A 19,877-nucleotide genomic window follows, 5' to 3' on the forward strand; every position below is an offset into this window, starting at 1 on the left:
GCCATAAGTTGCAACATCATATCCATTCGCCTATTCTGCTCTTGTTGCATATGTCGCCCCTTCTCTAATGTACCCAATAATCTAAATATTACATTTTCTTGGTCGAAACTGGTATTTCTATCATCTTAGTCACCCATGCTACTGTCTTGTTCAAAGAATGTCTCCTTTGTGTCTATATGATTGGGTTAAATGCTTAAGATCTGGCAGGACTTATGGCTCTGATACCACTGTAATGGACACCTAGGAATGCCCAAAAGCTAAACCAAGGCTGCAATCAATTACAAAGAGATGTATTCCAAAGGCCAAACCCTAAGGGAATGACATCTAGAATGTTACAATAGAGAATGAACATCCTGTATTGCCAAAAGAAGGGAGTGTGATTCACACATCCAAGCTCTTATCAAATGCAAGTCATCATCATCCGATGATCAGCAATGAGACTTTCAACCCTATTTATCCTTTTCTTCATCCTTCTGGAAGGAACTAAACATTAATTAATTGCAAGAGCTAGAAGCTTCTCCTTCCAATAATTAATGCATACCCCAGAAATTCCTCCCTGACAATAATTAATTAAATCACGAGAGGCTTCTGTCCTTCCAATAATTAATACATACCCTAGAAGCTACTCCCTTGTAATTAATAATTAAATTAATTAAATACAAAGTCACCTTTAATCTTTAATTGAATGACTTTATAAGAAATCAATTTAATTTCTTCTTATCCTCCACTTAGACTTTGGAGAGCATGAGAGCTAAAAGATGGGATCATTACATAATAATAGCAAGAAAAACTCAAACCTGTGAAGATTTCAAATTCAAGAATCAATTTCCTATCTTTAGCAAGACTAAAAAACAAAATACAAAGAACTAAAACCAATCTTCAGCTTCACTATTAAATTATACTGTCTACCTTATTTTAAAAAATAACATACAAAGAACTAAAACCAATCAAATGAGAAGGTCCATCTGGACATTGTGATGGAATACAAAGTAGGGGGTGAGCTCTATCACAACATTTTGAAGTCTAAACAATTTAGTGAAGATGAGGCCTATTTCTTCTTCATACAATTTATTTGAATCATGCATGAAGATGAAAGCGGGTTGATGATTTCTAAAAATAAGAAAGATTGGGTTGAGAACGTATCTGACGCCCCTCATATTTCCCAAGCTAATTTGCTGCTTGTTGAGCTTCATGCCCTCCAAAATCCCCTTTTTGACTCAAACTCAACACATTCATAGATTAAAACCTTGCATTAACACAAGTCATTCCAACTGCATCAATATTCTATAGATCTATTGCACAATAGACTGATAAAATCCAAACATTTTTCAGACGGAGACAAAAAACAAATGAAAAAAAAAATTGGCATTTTTTATAGAGTAGGTCAATGGAAAAAAATAATAATAATTAGTTGAAAAGTACCTATCTTTGTCTTTAGCCCCTGTACTAGCTTTGTGCAATTTTTTGTTATGGCTCTACACGCATGGACATGATTGTATGAAAGATTAAATAAATTAAACTTTATTTCTTCCCAAATTTGTTCTAAGCTAGTGGGGCTATTTCTAGCCCCACCCATTTTCACCCGCTTAGAATAAAACATCTAAAAAGTAGGAGCCCTATCTTTTAGGAAAATATTCCAATTAAAGGTGTAGTCCCCTCCATGGGACCCATGCCTTAGCTTATTTTGGTAAGCAATGGCTCCTCAACAATTATAGGAAATAATTGTGGAGCTTGTGGTCCCATATGTTTTGCTGCTTATTTTTTTTTAAGCAACAAACTTAAACTATGAATTAATTGATTAGATAATACTTTTACAATGACAAATTTAGAAATAAAATATTTTTAAAAAGGAGGGAAAAAAGTTTGTGGAGCCACATGGTGTTTTTTTCAATAAGCAATTTTATTTTCAACCCCTCCTCTTTTCACATAGCTTATTTTCAATTGCTAAAATTATCCTTTATAGACACTTTTAAACTTCCATGAGAACACTAAACTGCTTAAATACAAGCATAAAATACACTTAAGCAACCACATGAGTTTCACAAGGTAAACTATTGGAAAAAGGAGAGCTTAAAAAAAGCAACTTATTGAAAAAGCTAGATGAAAAAAGAGTTATCTTATTTTTCATTAGCCTAACATTTTGCTCTATACTTTATGTACAATAAATAATATTAATTTTTTTATCAAAAATATATAATTAAGAGTTATGCTTTAAAATATGAGCAACAAATTTTATTTTCATGAAGCCATCAGTTTTGACATTGCCCAAACCAAATCGTACTACATACAACTGCTAAGTAATACCTCCTCAAAACCTCCTCAAACATTATGCATAACCAAGAATATTATTATTATTCTTTTTCTCCCATTTGAACCATTGAAATGTTTATATGAAACGTTATTTTTCTTTTTTTAGTCCACGTGGCTTTCATTCTGTCATCAAATCTGCACACTTTTCATTTTAAAATATTATTTTGAAATAATGATTAAAAATTAAAGATTTGGCGAAGAAGAGATCTCGGGAAAGATCCGATGACGCTGTGTTGCGGAGAAACAGACAGTGAAAAAACGAGTGGACCAAAAATAAAACGGAGCCATGTTTAGGGCTAAGGACGACATATATTACAGGAAACGAAATCTTAGAACTGCTGACCATAATTTGTTGGGTGCGGAGGTAGATTACGTTAAATGTCTCATAATTAGAAATCCAAAACAACGGGAACACAAAAAGAAGCAGATCCCAGCGAATGGGATTGGTTAAATTATTTGTAGCAATGATTGCATTTGATGGAGATGAAGGAGAAGAATCAAAGGGATTGGGTCTTTCACTTCTTGGAAAAAAGGATAAGGTAAGGTGTTTAATCATGGGGTCCGCGGACAAAAGCTGATGCCAATTCATATAATTGAAGTGTTGAGGGCGATCAAATCTTTTCTTTCATTGCCCGATCAGAGACAGTTTCTGTGTTGATTTGTGCGCAGGAAAACTTTTTCATTTATTTATTGGTTTTCACTGTGGGTGAGGGGAGAATTTTCGACAGAGAATGTTGCAAAGTTATGGACGGCGGATGATGGGATTTGTCCTTTTCGGATTTCCCAAATTGGATAAGAATGCGCACTCTTCTTTTCCTAACACAGAAATTACCCTTTCCACCTCTTGCTGACAAAACTTTGAGGACTCGTTTTGCATTGACAACGCAACAATTTTTGTTTTTGCTTATTTGTTTGTGGGTCACCGTGTGTTCTTGTGGAGGAGAAGGGATAGTGATTTAATGCCATGCCCCGCTGTGAAGGCATTAGGAGCGAATTGGATGCAGTTTGCTTTCAGTTGAGGTTATGAGCTTTCACGAAATGGGTAGCAGCAGCAAGGCTTTGCAGTCTGCATGGGTGAAGAGGCTGAGGCCCAGAGAGGTAGAGGGGACATGGGTTGGTAGCCCTATGAGCCTTCCCGTTGTTTCTCGCCAAGAGAAGGAAGTCAGTGAAGGGAGTACATCTCCTTCCGTATCCAGGTGTGTAATCCACCCCCTTGTGCTTCCCAAGGTTGAGAGTGTATTTGACGAGCCAGTTAAGCGGATGAGGGTTTCACCCCCTGCGTCTGTTGATAGTAGAGATCTGGTTACAGAAACACAGGTGATTGCTAGCTTTGGGCCATTCCAGGTCAGGGCAAGGTCCCTCGTTCCGCTCAGCGAGAAGAAGCAACAGCAGCAGGTTGAACTGGGTAGGACAGAATCGTTAGCTCCTGCCGAACACTGGAAACAGTATTTTCTTGGGAGAAAGAAAGAGCTGACGGTGGTTACCCAGCAGAACCCCTCTGAAACAGTATGGAGCAGAAGGCTTATCAAACCCTGCAAGGAAGACAGGCAAGAAAATAGAGGTGGGCTATTAAGTTCTGAAATTGACACTACTTATTCGTCTAAGAATAAGGAACTAGTCATTGATCGGAGAAACAAGCATTCCAATCCTAATCCCCCATTTGGCCCTGACTCGGACAAATCCAGGTCTAATAAACAGATTTTGGGTCAGTTTGAATGGCAGAATGCAGAAAAGAGTACGTGGAATCCGGGATTTTCGAAAGAAATCGTACCTTCATCTGGAGAGCATGTCATCACTGATAATCAGAAGATGGATGGAACTGGGTATGAAAGGCGGCCTGAAGTGCCGGCTTTTACCAGTGCATTTCCAATGTGCAATGCCAATGCCATGAATTGTTCTAGTGGCTTCGGACAGAATGGAACACCAAATGATTTACCATCTTGCTTTCCTGTTTCGAAACAGAAATTGAACCAAGAGAATTGCAGCAATCACTGTTTAATGGATCAACGGGAAACATGGAAGCCTGAAGTATTTCAAAGTGTAAAGACTAATCCTCTTGAGCCAGGAACTTCTAGAAGAGAGCATTGCCATGGGTTTCCACAGATGCTTGGATCTCACAAGTATGTCATTGGGCAAGCAAGTGGAAGGCTTAATTGCATGGGAAATTATCCTCTTCATAACCCAAATTATCCACGCTCCGAACACCAAAGAGATGAAATAATATTGCCCGACTCTTCTTCAACTGCAAGTTTGCCCAATAAACTGCTTCATCGAAAATATGTACACAAGAAATCTATCGAAACAAAGAAATCTATTGAGCCCGATTTTCATCCAGGACCGGGAATTTCATTCAGAGAGAGTGATGTTGCTTATTACAGGTCCATGCAAGAAAAGGGCTACCAGGAGCCGGAACTCAATTTCTCACACCATTCTAACTGCCCTGGTTTTGATCAAGATGACAACTCTACGACACCTACAAATAGAAAGACTAGACCATCAAAGCAATTTTATAAAGCAAACGATGGATGGTTAGATACTAAAATGAAAGGTTCAAACTTTGAAAACCCATTGACAACAGGACAGAGGTATGCCATTGAAGGCAATACAGGTATAACTTTAATCACCCCTCTGTCGATGTGCAACATTTTAGGTTTTCATGCTTGTTTCGTAGAGTTTAATCCTGCGACTTTCTGTTGTACATTACCTTTGCAGGCAATGTGGGCCGTCATAAGCCTTGCGATAGTGCTCTTAATCGAACTTTTCAGGTTGGTGAGACTCTACTCCATTTTCAAACATGAATAATCTCTTTTTTACTAACTCGTGCACAGTCACACTTTTACATTTTGAGTTTCACCAGACATAATAAACCCAGACCATCGTTTTCTGCCTAGGACACAATAAAATTTGAAAATATCTCCATGCTAATAATATAAGTATCTCAAGATCGTCGTCATTCCCTTATTTGATGGTGACTATTTTTAATGTTGCTCCATTAACTTATATCCAATGTGTGCTTTGTCATGATGAAGGGATGAGGCTGTTAGACTATACAAACATCGAGGGTGTATGCAAACTCATGTGCATCTTTTTGTGTGAAGTCTGGTTAAACATTAGAAGGGTGCTTTTCCCTAACAGCTATATGTGGAACAGTAGTAATACATGTCTGCAGAGTGTTTGCATTGGGCATATAGAACTTAAGCCCAAGGCTTGGATTGACTCAGCTGGATTGTTTAACTGTTTCCTAGGATTTTGCTTTTAATTGATACCTTGCTCATATGGTTAGTAAATAGGTTTTTGGAAGAATGCGTTAAGGAAGTAATGTTCTGAAAAATGTTTCTTCCTTTTTCTGAGATGTCCTGATAAAATATGCTTCTGAAGTTACATAATTGAAATGGTGACATGTTTTGATTTCTTCCTTTTTTATGGTCATATGCAAGGGAGAAAAGGTTTATTTTGATGATATAGATATGATTATGTCATGCTTTTTTGACTTCGGTAGTCAATATGTATGGTTGTCAAGTGTACATTGCATATATGTAAAATTAAAAGCAGTATATAATTCTCTTCACTTTTTAATTGGCTAAAGGCAGAGTAAATAACTCTCACACTCTTATATTGAAGTGAAGAATGTATCAACTAGATCTGGGTACTTATATTGTGCAGAACTTTGAGAGTAACAAAAAAAGGTGTTGTGTGTGACAATTCACACCCCACTTGTTCACTTGATTGAGTGGGGGTGACATTTTTTTCCTTTTTTCTTTTTGCATTGTGTTCTTTTGTGTTTTTTCTTTTTTCCTTTTGCTTTTTCTGGATTTTCAGTGATCAGAGGATTGGGGTATCAAATACTCATATAACCCCAATGCCACAACCCCCAAAAAGTTCCTATTTCCTTTGTCTCGTCTTGTTTTTGCTTTTTGGTTGTTAAATGATTGGAAAATTGGGGATGTCATGGAAATAGGACACCCCTTGTGCCTTGACCTCTAAGTGATTCTGCTAGTTCTTTGTTGTTAGGGGCCAGTGATTAGTGTTTTGGGGATGCTGCAGAAATGTGACACTCCTGATGCCTGAAAGGCTAATGCTTCATAGGGTTGATCCATGCTTGAAGCATAAAAGATGACTTAATGGCTTACACTTACTTGCGTCTCCCTACACCCACAACTATAATAGAGTGTTTTGGCACTCATTGGCAAACACAACTTTGGTGATCTTAGGGCAATTAAGAGAGACTAGTGCTTCCTTTGTGAAGAAGAGCATGGTTTGTGCGATTTAGTGAGATCTTCGAGCTTGTGCAGCATTAATCTAGCAGTTGGCCTTTGGTATTTTGTTGAGCAAGACTCTCAAGTTGTGCCCTTGTTTTTGTTGTTTTCTTTGTGTGTTTTTTTTGCCTTTCTTGTTTGTCACTGTTTGTTGTTCTTTTGCAATAGCAACATGGTTATGATAGAGAAGGGTAGAGTTGGGGTTTAGCCAAACACCGTCATGTTGTCAATAAAGTGTCATTTCATCATCTGTTGACCTAAGAAATTATGTAGAATCCTTGGGAAATTTATGCCTTAGGAAAATTTGCGAGATGAACGATTAAAAAACTCAGGCGAGCATGGGAATTGAATTTAAAACCAACCCTTCGAACCCTAAACATGAGAAGCGAAACTGCTAAACCTTGATCGCTTGATCAAAATTTGACTAAGTGTCAAATTTCGAAACATTTGACTCCCCAAACACTAAAAGACAACCATTGATATTTTGGTGATCGAAGGATTAGATGTCCTAAATTTACAAGTTCCTGATTCCCATTGTCCAAAACTTTAGCAAAGGTCAAGGGACCAATAGTTTGAGATTGGATTCTAAGATTTGTTAAGGAAGTTGAGATCCCAACACACCAAAGCTTGGTTATCGGGTTCAGACCCTGCTGCCCGAATCCGAATCCTAGTTCACATGGGTCCAGGCTCATGCCTGGGTTCGCTGCGGGTCTGGGAGGGTCCTTAATTTGGACTGTGGGTCTGCTCGGGTTTGCACAACCTGGGTAGACCCACAGTCCAAATTAAAGACCCTACTTGGATCTGCAGCAAATCTGAGCCTACCCAGACATACCCACGGCAAACCCGGGAGGAGCGCGAAACCAGGCTGACCCACAGTCAAAATTAAGGACCCTGCTTGGACTCTCAGCGATCCCGAGTGAACTTGGATGGACCCACGACAAACCTAGGAGGACCCGTGGCGAATTTAGGAGGACCCATAGCAAACCTAGGAGGACCCACAATGAACTCAGGAGGGCCTGCGAGTTTCTCTTTTTTTTTTGTATATATAATGCATATATATATATACTCATGAACCCACCCACGAACCCAAATGGGATTTTTTTTGCCTGGACCCACAAACCTGACCTCGAACTTGAATCCGTCCCCAAACCCGAATCAACAACTTAACACCAAAGGGATTAGGGATGTCAATAACTCTGATCCCCAAATATGCTTTTTACCAAAGGATTTAAACTCTTTGCATTTGCTTAAGGGACTTTTCAGGGGCGTCACCGCCCTCAAACTCCGAAACTTGGGTTCGTTGTGGGTCCAAGCAGGGTCCTTAATTTGGACTGTGGGTCCGCTCAGGTTCGCGCAGCTCGGGTAGACCCATAGTCCAAATTAAGGACCCTACTCGGACCCTCAGCAAACCTGCGCAACTCGGGCAGACCCACAGTCCAAATTAAGGACCCTACTCGGACCCTCAATAAACCTGAGCATACCTGGACAAACCCACGGCAAACCCAAGAGGAGCGCGAACCTGGGTAGACCCACAGTCGAAATTAAGGATCCTACCCTGACTTGCAGCAAGCCCGAGTGAACTCGGATGGATCCACGACAAACCTAGGACCCGTGGCGAGTCTAGGAGTAACCATAGTGAATCTAGGAGGACCCACGATGAACCTAGGAGGACCTACGGGTTTCTCTTTTTTTTTGTATATATATATATATATATATATATATATATACTCACGGACCCACCCATGAACCCAAATGGGATTTGTTGTTTGCTTGAACCCACAAACATGAACCCCGAACTTGAATCTTTCCCCAAACCCGAATGAAACTTAGCACCAAAGGGATTAGGGATGTCAATATTTCTGATCCCCAAATATGCTTTTTACCGAAGGATTTAGACTCTTTACATTTGCTTAAGGGACTTTTCAAGGGTGTCACCACCCTCAAACTCCAAAAGGGTTGGGGATAACAACACTCTCTATCCCTGAAAGGGTATGTGCTATAAATAGATGCTCATTTCTATGAGATGTCAGGAGTGCTAACATTTTCAACCACAATATGTTGATGTTTTCTAGTATCCTTGGAGCCCAAATATAGTTTTTTTCTTATAAATTTTTTCCAAGCATGGTCAGGGCTTAAGGTGAATGAATGAAGTTCCTATTTCAGCATTTGATGCTAATGATGCATTAGATTAGGTTTCTTTCAGTGGGAAGATGGTTAGATGAATAAGATAGACCAATGGTTATTACCTCTTGTTTGGTGCAAAAGGAGATATGTCAATTACGACATCAATGAAGTACAAGTTTTAAGGAAAACTGATGATCAGCTCCAGAAGCCTATAGAAGATCCTGAAGGAGTTTCTCCAACTTCATGTATGAAGCTTTGGAAGGAGCCCAATGAGAGTAGTATTAGAGGTGGGTAGCCACCAACACTTTGGAGCAGATTTGGAAGTTGCCAACCAATGAGAACTGTTTTGTAATCCAGCAGTCAAGTTTCTTTTCAATCTTGGCAAGAACCGCATTCCACAGATGAATAGGTGAAGCTTGGAAGGAAAAGGGAATGCCCAGAAAGTGGAAGATCTATTCGTGTTGAATCCATTTCCAACCATATTGAGAAAAACGAAGGACATATAGGAAGAAAAGATTGCCTGTAACAAAGAGTCTTGTGCCATTGAATCGTTGAACCAGAGGCTAGACAAAAAGTGTAAACGCATTGGAGACATTTTCCTCATCCTTGATGAGAGTGAGAAAGGAATCATTGACAAAATGCCCATTGACAAGCTAGGTCGATTACTTAGGTAGGGAAATTCCTCTGACAAGGCTCAAAGTGATAGCATTGTGAAGCAAGTATCCAAACCTTTCAACAACAAACACATAGAGAGCTGGGGCTAGAGGGCAACCTTGGCGGATGGATTTGAAAAGGCCAAAAGCTTTAGATTGTCTGCCATTAATGGTAATGCAAGCAAATGCATTACCAAAAAGCATCCAGACTAATTGAATAAAGGTGGGACCAAAATTGACGGCTTGAAGCATTGCAAGGATGAAGGGCCACTCAATACGTTCATAGGCCTTGGCAAAATCAATCTTAAGGGAGATGGCTTGCTGTTTGGACTTCCTAGCCCACTCCATGCCTTCCCAAACCGCAATAACGTTGTCAAGAATATATACTTAGACTTGATAAATCCAGTCTGCTCAGGGCATACAATTAGAGACAAGATGTGGCGGATTTTGAGAGGCAAGGCTTTAACAATAATCTTATAGGAGACATTAGGCAATGTGATTGGTCTCCTATTACAAATATCTTCAAGATCTCCAACACTAGGTATGAATTTAATATTTCCTTTGTTGATAATATTGCCAAGAGATTTGGAATGAAATGCTTTAAGGTAGACCATATGTAGGTTAGGGCCAATAGAATCCCAAAAGGCTTTGTAGAATTTACACGAAAATTTGTCTCACCCAAAAGCATTGTCAATTACCATGGAGAAGACGACTTCCTTGAGGTCATTAATAGTGAGCATTTGCTCATAAAAAATGTGATGCTTGGCCGCAAGCTGGTTTAGAGTAACAACAATTCAATCCTTCAAAGCTTGGTCCTTGCCAATTTAACTTCCCTGTGCTGTGAACACCCTCTACTATTGTTGGACAAAAGCTTAAAGAATGTTAGCAAACTTAGGGAGAACCTCTTGATCTTCCTTGATCCTCTTGATCCCAGCAGAGGTATGGTGAGTTTTGAGCTCTTGAAAGAACTGTTTGGAAGCTTGATCTCCCACTTCAAGCCAGTGAAGGTGAGCCTTGATCTAAGCTCCCCTAGCAGCATAATTATTTGCAACTTTCTTTTAGTGATGAAGATTAACAAGCTGAAGTTGCTTCAACATCATTGGGAGCATAAACATTAACTATGCCAAAAGAGTGATTGTTGAATGACAACAAAATATAAACAATTCTCTAGATGGGGTCACAACCATGCAAAATAAGAAAAGAAATCAAACAAGGGGAAAGAAGAGTAGCTACACCACCTCGACCAGCTTCATGCTGTGAACAGAACACCACATCATTCGACCAAATAACATGACAAGCAACATTGAGCATGAAACCTAAATTTTTAACTTTCTGGAGATAGAATATCCAGGTTACCAAGCCTACATTTTGTATATTGAACAAAATATTTTTTGGGGAGATTCTAGGAGAGAAAATTCATGATAAAAATTCTTGCATGTCATCCTCGTCCCCAAGAGAGGAGAAGCTATAATGCAAGAAGGTTGAACTGGTTCTGAACTCCAGAGATGACTCTTCGCTTCTCCATGCTGCCATCTGAGACCTTAGCATGCCCATTCGAGCTGCGAGACCGTTACAAAGATTGAGACATTGTCATAGAAGTTGCTTGTGGAGTACAGACCCAAGCGGACTGCGAAACACTCACAGATGCCTCCATCCCTTGCAAAACAAGGTTTGAAACAAGTGGTAATGGAAGTGGAACCACCAGATTAGCTGGAGCCACCGTAGCAACTTTCATTGAGGGCTGAGCCAAAGCCACTGAAGTTTGATTGGGTGTCGAGGCATTTTTGCCTTTGTGAACCATAGTTGTCCATTCATTTTTCGCAACCTCCTCAAGCTTGGAAAGAAAATCCTTAGGAGAAGATATTGTGTGAGGCAAGGTCAACAGGTAGTCCTCGATCTTGTGCTCAGTTGATTGACAACTATAACAGGTGTTAGTTAGGTTCAGGTATAACATCTTCTGGGTGAAGGTGTGGGCTCCAACTTGAATATCAACTGTTTCTTTAAGGTCATGTGAAAGGTCGACCTTAACATAAACCCTCTTTTGAGGGCGATTGATGAAAAACCGATCATGTTCCATGTACACCACCTTACCAAGGGTTTGTGAAATGGTCTATATGAACAACCAACATGGCAAGGAAAGACCCAAAAAATCAACCCAAATTGGGGCCCTTACCTTTTTGTCATTAGAGATTGTAAAATCTTGAGACCAATGCTGGAAAAGCAACAGAGAAGACCTAACTATCGAGGGCTGCCCATCATTGAATACGACCTCGGCCTAGGTAGGGTTTGAAAAATGAAACGATGTATATTTTTATTTTTCATCTAGTGAATTCTCTAGCTAAATAGCATTTTCATTGTTTCTCTTGTATGGGAGATTGCCTCTTTTGGTGGTGACGCTTGGCTCTTGTGGATTTGATCAGCAACTCTTACATAGTATCAAAACTCCAAATTGGCAATTCCTTTCCTGTGTTTTAGGGTGTTTTTGCTTAGAGATCTTATATGGCGCATCTAAGTGTTTCAAGAACATCATGGTCAAGTTCAGATGACCCCAAAGCCTATAAATTTATACTAATTATGATATTGTTTGGTTTTAAAAAAATTCATTTTTCTGGAGTTTTGCAACAAAAGCACAATTGGAAGTCTAGGCCTATATCCATATAAAATTGAATGGCCATCCAATTATTGCCTTTTGGCCCCTAAAATAGTGCTTGTAACTTGTATTTTAGAGATCTAAAGGAGCAATTTTTTTTATGAGACAACATGGGAGTATAATATAAATATTTTGCAAGGAGGCATTGGAAAGCTGGCTTCAGGCACTATGCAACCATTCAACTATTTTTTCTCTAGATTTTCAGTAGGTGTTTGCTATTTTATTTTGAAGTCAATTGTTCTATTTTGACAAGTGCTTCAGATATTTTGAAGAACATGAAATCTTTTTTAATGTTGCGAGTGTTCCAATTTTTAATGTTTTTATCTATAATTTGTATAGGAGTATATCATTCCAAAATCATGGGCTAGTGTAATTCATCCTTCTATGATCACCTTGAACAAAGGGGACTATGAGTCTTGACAAGGCATCATCTTAATATTGTTGGCAAGAGATATTGCTCTTATAGATTTAGGTGTTGTCATTGATGGCAACTAGATGTGTGTTGCACAAGGTCATTCATCATATTTTTGTCACAGTGAAGGTTAGAAGGTCAAATTGGTTAAGTATAATAGAGCTAGGACAATGTAAAAAATTTAGGAAATGGATTGGTATAGACAACGAGTTTCAAGTTTTGAGATGCGATCCTAGGAGGAGCTTATTAGAGGTATCTTCTATCTTACTCAACATGCACAACACTTGATGCCATCGTTCGGGCAAAGATATGAAGATTTGTTTGGTTGTTGATTTCTAGTGAAGAACAAGGATATCATTCAGTACATCATTAAGTGACCCTAACAAAGAGATCGATTTATGAGTTTGAGGACATAAATCTGACTTGGGAGTATGAATCAATGTGGTTGTTTGAAGTTAGCATTGAGTTTTGCATATGGATTTGGTTGATTGTTCTATATGCTTCATATTTTCATTATGTGTTCTTGAGGCCAACCCATTGGTGATCTTATTTATTATGTATATAATATCGAGTTGTTTAGAAGACTTGTGGTAGATGAGGTATGATATGTTTGTTGTATGTTCAAAGATATTGTTCTTAGAGTTTCAAATAAGAGTTGAGCAGAGATATATGGATTTCACTTTCATGGAACTATTTTGGCATATGTAGATGCTATTTTTTATTTCATCATCTTGGATTTTAGTCCAATCCATTTTGCTGTAAGGTAGTGTCTTCCTTAGGGGTTGTAGCCCTTTTGTAATTGAGTAGTGAGTCTAGGCTGTAAGTTTGAATGCACATGCAATCCCCCTTTATATTTTAAATATTTAACAAAGTTATTTATTCTGCAAGGTAAATCTTGTCGGTTCTATACCCATCATGGTTTTTCCCCTAATAGGGTCTCCACACTAAAAATCATGGTGTTATGAGGTTGTGCATGTATGTTTTATACTTTAGTTTATTGCATTTGGTTTGTGGTTGAGGAATCTGATTACCAAAGTTAAAAATAGAACATTGATTCACCCCCCTTTTTAGTGTAACTTAATAACAAGAATTGGTATTAGAGCTTTGTGCCTTAGAGAAAGTCTTGTTGGCAAGTTTGGATGTGTTTTTATTGATGTTAACATGTTTTTTATGCAGTTTTACTAGAGGAACAATATTTTTAGAGGTATGGTGAAGTAAGGTCATTGAGGATGAGTTGTGAACCTCATGGGATGTTGTAGAGGTTGTCTACTAGGTTCTTGTCAAGTTTCATAGGTTGACATCATAATTTAACACTTTCTAATGAATTGTTCATAAGACACAATACTTGGTGAAGGTTTTGCAAATGGGGTTGCAAGTAGAGTGGGTTTAACCATGGAGGAAACTTAATAGTTAAGTGTGCTCGAGCTGGACTACCACTGAGATGGGTGATCTCCTGGGAGGTCGCGGTGCTTGACCTCTATGAGCATCACCTAGATCCTATGAGTGCTAAGTGTTCTATTCGTTCTCATGAGAGATGGGTTTGTGTGAACCATCGCTCATGAAACCTAGGCCAATGAGTTTGACTCAAACTACACAATTAAATCCGGATAGCAATATCATATTTTGACTTGCCGTGGAAAAATATCTCCTACTTATCAATTGATTAGCTTAAGGGGCTTTCTAATGAATGGTTCATAAGGGACAACGGTGAAGGTTTTGCAAATGGGGTTGCAAGTAGAGAGGGTTTAACCATGGAGGAAACTCTCTAGTTAAGCACGCTCGAGATGGAGTAGTATTGGGATGGGTGACTTCCCAGGAAGTTCCGATGCTTGACCTCTGTGAGCATCACGTAGATCGAATAAATGCTAAGTGTTCAATTCATTCTCATGAGAGATGGATTCGTGAGATTCACTACTCATGAAACATGGGTCAATGAGTTTGACTAAAAAACTACACAGTCAAATCCTAATAGCAATATCATAATAATGATAATTTAAGTTATGAGATCATAGATGATAAATGGCTGCTTTATTGTCTACCAATGTAATTGAGTTGCAAAGATCAGCTTCGTGCTTACACAAGATGAGATGTTTGGTCATGCAACTAGGAATGTGATTTTGGAGGTCAGTAAGGCATTTACAAGTGTTTTAGAGGAAGGTGGCAATGTTCTTGGGGGTAAACACAGAGCGCTGGCAAATTTGTTAGTTGGGATGGTTTTGATTGTTAATTGGAACTTCATGATGCCTTGGGATGTTCTTGAATTATGTGTTTGATGAAGTGATAGTATACATTGACAAAGAAATGTGATTTTGAGGGAATTTTGAGTTGGTGATAAGTTGGCTTATGTTCTTGGCTGACTTGCGATAATGGAAGATCTATGATCCTGAGGTGATAATGGAAGATCAAAGCATGTTGGATTAAACATTATTTGATCTCGATCGTTGATTTGGCATGATGAGGTGAAAATTGGAAGTTTGGTCTTTGCCAACTTGTTCTTGGTAAGGGTTGATGAATTAGGTTCAAGAGTATGGTTGCGCAAGAGAATGATTTGTCGTAGATGCAAGGGATTTCTTGTGAAGTAGTTGTGCAAATCTTGTGAGGTTTGCATTACTCATCTAAAGGAATCTGAGAGAATTGTAACAACGGATCTGATTGTAGTTCAATGGAATTGACCAAGGCATAGTGAGATGCTACTATACGGTTCTGAAATCCATTAGATTGTAGTCTGATTTGTGTTTGTAAGAGAGTGAGTCTTCCAAAAGGTTGTAGCTCTGTTGTAATCGATCATTGAACTTTGAGAAATGTGCTTGTATGTATGTGCATTCTTTATATTTAATATGCGTATACTTCTATCAAGGTGTTAGTCTTATTGCAGGTATAAGCTCCACTATGGTTTTTGTATGATCTGACGAAAAACAAATCTTCCAAGCCTCAGAAACCTGCATGCAAAAAATCTCTCACAGAGAAGGAGAGAGAAGAAAAGTACAAGGAATTTGCTTTGACAATATCCAAGATTGAATTATCAGCCAAAAGAATAAATGAAATATACAATTGATCAATCCTTATAGGAGATTGTAAAACCTAAAAGGAAACCCTAAGAGGTAAATGATATTTAATAATTAATATTTAATTATTAAATGAGAATGCATGTGCATAAAGGAAAATCTTAAGAAGAGAGTAAAGGTAATTTAAATTAATCTTTTACTCTAACACCCCCGCTTAAGATGATCAACAATGCAACTGCAAACAAGTCATCCATCTCTCCGAAATGCATTGGTACCCAGCCATTGCATCCGCCTAGTACACAGGAACAAATAGTGAATACATAGACCATGAAGGATTCGATACCATGTAGATTTGTTGAAGTTGATGAAAGATTAACCCCACAACTCCCAAGAATCACTTGCATGCAAACATCTGTCACAGAAAGAGAGAAGCAAAAGCTATGGAGGATGGAATTCCCAGATCCATAGATGAGACATTCTTGATGAGCAAAAAGAGAAATCGCTATTAATCAAAAGTGAATGAAAATTATTGCAAAGAGAGATCATCCTTATAAAGGAGATCATAACTTTGAAAGGTAAAACCTAGGTTCCATGATAATAATTAATAAAATAATTAATTATTATATGCCTAAAGTTTAGCCAATTTGGACAATGAAACTAGACTATCTACATACATCATTATGTTAATTAGGGAGAACATGCACATGTATTGATTCTATCTACAAAATTGCAAATGTTACATACATTTCATTGGTGTTCCTTATTTCATTCGGTGATTGATTGGTTTTGTATAAATCCTCTTACATAAATCCTCATATTTTGTAATTTATATTCAATCAATGAGAAAGAGATTATTCATTTAGCAGCTCTGTTTTCTCTGCTTTACGATCTGCAATTCGGCTTCATTCTTTTAGCAAGATTCTTATTTTATCTTACATGGTAAATTTGCAAAATAAAATAAGAATCTTGCTAAAGGAATGAAGCCGAATTGTAGATAAGAAAGCAGAGAATACAGAGTTGCTAAATGAATAATCTCTTTCTCATTGATTGAATATAAATTACAAAGTAGTAGGATTTAAAACCAATCAATCACTACATGAAATAAGGAACATCGATGAAATGGATGGAACATTTGCAGTTTTGTAGATTGAATTGATACATGTGCATGTTCTCCCCAATTAACGTAATAATGCATGTAGATAGTCTAGTTCCACTGGCCAAATTGGAAGTTATGATTTAGAGGACTCAACAAGGTGTTAGAATTAATTAACACTAACAAACCCCTTAATTCTAACTAAGGAGAGAAGAAAAAATCTAATGAAAGGAGAGAGGAAAGAGGGAAAACCCAATGGGAATAAACCCCCCCCCCCGGTCCCCCAAAAATAGATGCTAATAAAGAAATAGAACTACCATGCTCCAATTTCTTTCATTGCAAGAAGCTCTCTGAGAAAGTGAAATGAAAGAGAAGATAGATATCTCCACAATGCATGGTGAATGGTAGATGTTCAACACTGTGTGCAGAAGGTGGTCCATGATATTTGAACAACATTCTTCCCTTTAGGAAGAAAAACATTTGAAGATGTATGAATGAAGTCTCCCAAATCTTGAAAGGAATATGTAGGAAGAAATCTCAAAATGTATGATGCCTTTGAAATCCACTCCATGGTCTTCGTGTAGATCTTGAAATAGCTTGAATCTTTAAGAAACTGATGGGTAACATAATCAAAAGACACATCTATCTCCTCAGGAGGCAAATAGTTATCCTCAAAATGTTGTGCAAAAGTATCCAAACTCGTAACAATCTGTGAAGAATGACCATGTAGAGAAAGAAGAAGAGGGACAAAAGATTCCCTCACGACAACTGAAGAAGAATCACCTTCATCAAAGGTACGAGGTATGAAATCGATACTATCATCTAGATCCCAAATGAGGGATTCTACAAACAAAAAAGATATGCTTGATAGAAATTGATCCAAATGAATTGAATCTGGAAGACACAAATGATCCGCTGCAAAGAATCATTGGAAGCTTTCAATGCAGCAACTCTAATTTCCAAAGAAACAACATGAGCACTAGGGTTGTCAATAAATTGATCATCCAGGAAGGATGTGTCCACACAAGATGGGGCAACTGAAATCTTAGTATCATCCATAGAAGCCTGGTTATCCAAGGAATCATCACTTTTAGATGAAGAATCAATGACTCCATACAATTGCTGGATGATGGTCCAAGCAATGAAAGGGCACTCTTTGTGCTTTATATGATATAAAATAACCTCAGAAACAGTAAGACATATTAGCCCATAGACAGTATCTTTGCTATTTAACCATGCACTTTCTTGTTCATAATCTCTTGAATTAGAAACGTGTCTGAGGAGATAGGGTAATAGATCTTGCTCAAGGCAGTGATTTTCTATCCCCTTTTTCCAAGACAAATAATTCTCTAAGGTTAGCTTGACAACAGAAGGATGAAAATAAATACTAGATGTCATTGATCTCCTCCAAAATGGAACTTTATCTCAGTTCATTATGACAAAAAGTTTACATAAACAACCTCCAATCCAATGAAAAAATTTCATTCTAAACAAGCTCTGATCTGTAATGCCTGCAAATAAAGTCAATGCTTATTCTTCTAGCTCCTGTGGGCTCTGATACCATGTAAGATTAGATGAAAAACAGATCTTCTAAGCCCAAGAAACCTGCATGTAGAGAACCTGTCACAGAGAAGTAGAGAGAAGAAAAGTACAAGGAATTTGTTTTGACAATAACCAAGATTGAATTATCAGCCAAAAGAATAAATGAAATATACAATTGATCAATCCTTATAGAAGGAGATCGTAAAACCTAAAAGAAAACCCTATCAGGTAAATAACATTTAATAATTAATATTTAATTAATAAATGAGAATGCACGTGCATAAATGGAAATCTTAAGAAGGGAGTAAAGGTAATTTAAATTAATCCTTTACTCTTTAATAGTTTTCACCCTAATTTGGGTTTCCACGATAATAATCCTTGTGTCATGTGTTGTGGATGTTTTTAAATTTGTGCTTGCTTGATTAATTGCAAATCAGTGTTAAGGGTTTTATGCATTAAGGTTTTAGGGGTTTTAGTTCTTGCAGCAACTAATTCACCCCTCCAGTTGCTTGTTGCCTTATTTTCTACAATTGGTATCAGAGCTTGGTCTCTTAATGAAAGTCTAATGGCTTAAGGGATATCCAAAAATGATAGCACTCAAGAAGAATAGCCTGAGGTTTGATGGATCAAACTATGCTTTGTGGAAGAACTGCATGATAGTTTATCTCAGATGCATTGATGAAGGTTGTTGGAGGGTTACCAAGCATTTACGATCCTCTTGCAAACCCTTGTACTACACAGGAGATTGCAGATGCCAAAGCAAATGTTAGAGAAAGGAAGCCTTGTTGAGTGCATTGACTGATGAAGAGATGACCAATGTCATGGATTTGGAGACAGCCTATGAGATATGGGTGAAGTTAGAGACCTTGCATAAAAGAAACAAGGGAGTAAAAATTGAAAAGTTGTAGAGCTTGAAGATGAAAGATGATGTGAACATTGCTACATTTATGCTCAGGGTAAATGAGGTTGCGACTTCTATTAGATGCACTGGAGGTACATTGCAAGAAGGTGAGGTTGTTGCAAAGGTGTTGAGATCTCTACCCCTTGCCTGTCACAAAGTTGTAGTTGCTGGAGAGATTAGGACAATGACTGATGTAACAAGAGACAAACTAGTTGGTAAGCTTACTACTTTTGAGTTGAGTACTTTTGGTGATGCTTTACCCAAGGTTGAGACTGCATTCAAAGCTAGTGCATCAAGGATTGACATGCAGTGATTCGATTAGAGAAAAAGACCATGAGAATGGAAGACAATATATGAGAAGGAGATGAATGAATTGGAAGAAGAAAGAGAGCTTGAAGACTTGGAAGTGAAGATTGCAAGAAGAGTACCTAGAGTTCTTGTTGGTAAGTACAAAGGGAAACTATCTCTGAAATATTTTTCTTGTAATAAGATAGGACATGTTATTTCTAGATGTCCAAAGAGAGAGGCTAAATGCAAAGGTAGACTTTCTGTTGTAAGGAAATGTTATTTTGATATGAGTGATGATGAAGGTGCTTCTGATGATGAATCTGATGTAGTAGATAAGGATGGTGATGAATTTACTTTCATTGCTATCAAAGAGGATGATCCTCATCCTGAAGATTTTATACCCTCTAGTTCTACTAGTTCTCTTGATTGTGTTGTTGAATAGAGAGCCCTAGCTGCTCAAGTTGTCAAAGAAGATAAGTGGGTGATTGAAACCGGATGCTTTCATCATATAACTGGTGATAAAGCATTTGTGAGCTATGAGAAGTATGATGGTGGTATTGTGAAATGGGGAGAGAACATTGGAGGTGTGATCAAAGGAAGAGGTTCTATGACTCTAGATGGAAAGAATAACACCGATGATGTG

General features: G+C 38.0%; 1 protein-coding gene across 2 annotated transcripts in view; it reads left to right on the forward strand.

The window, feature by feature from the left end:
* Positions 1-2,542: 2,542 nt before the first annotated feature.
* LOC149533519 (uncharacterized) overlaps positions 2,543-19,877 on the forward strand; it is a 57,779-nt gene continuing 40,444 nt past the window's right edge. Inside the window, exons 1-2 of one of the 2 annotated variants that reach the window (XM_089807769.1) lie at positions 2,543-4,918; positions 5,023-5,075. In XM_089807769.1, coding sequence (XP_089663895.1) covers positions 3,334-4,918; positions 5,023-5,075 — 1,638 coding nt within the window. In that variant the 5' untranslated portion in view covers positions 2,543-3,333. The remainder of the gene's footprint in view (positions 4,919-5,022; positions 5,076-19,877) is intronic. The other variant, XM_089807768.1, reaches the window with a different exon arrangement.

Source organism: Cupressus sempervirens, chromosome 10 (genome assembly GCF_028749045.1).
Source record: "Cupressus sempervirens isolate cs-2001-9-10 chromosome 10, ASM2874904v1, whole genome shotgun sequence".
Lineage (NCBI taxonomy): Eukaryota > Viridiplantae > Streptophyta > Pinopsida > Cupressales > Cupressaceae > Cupressus > Cupressus sempervirens.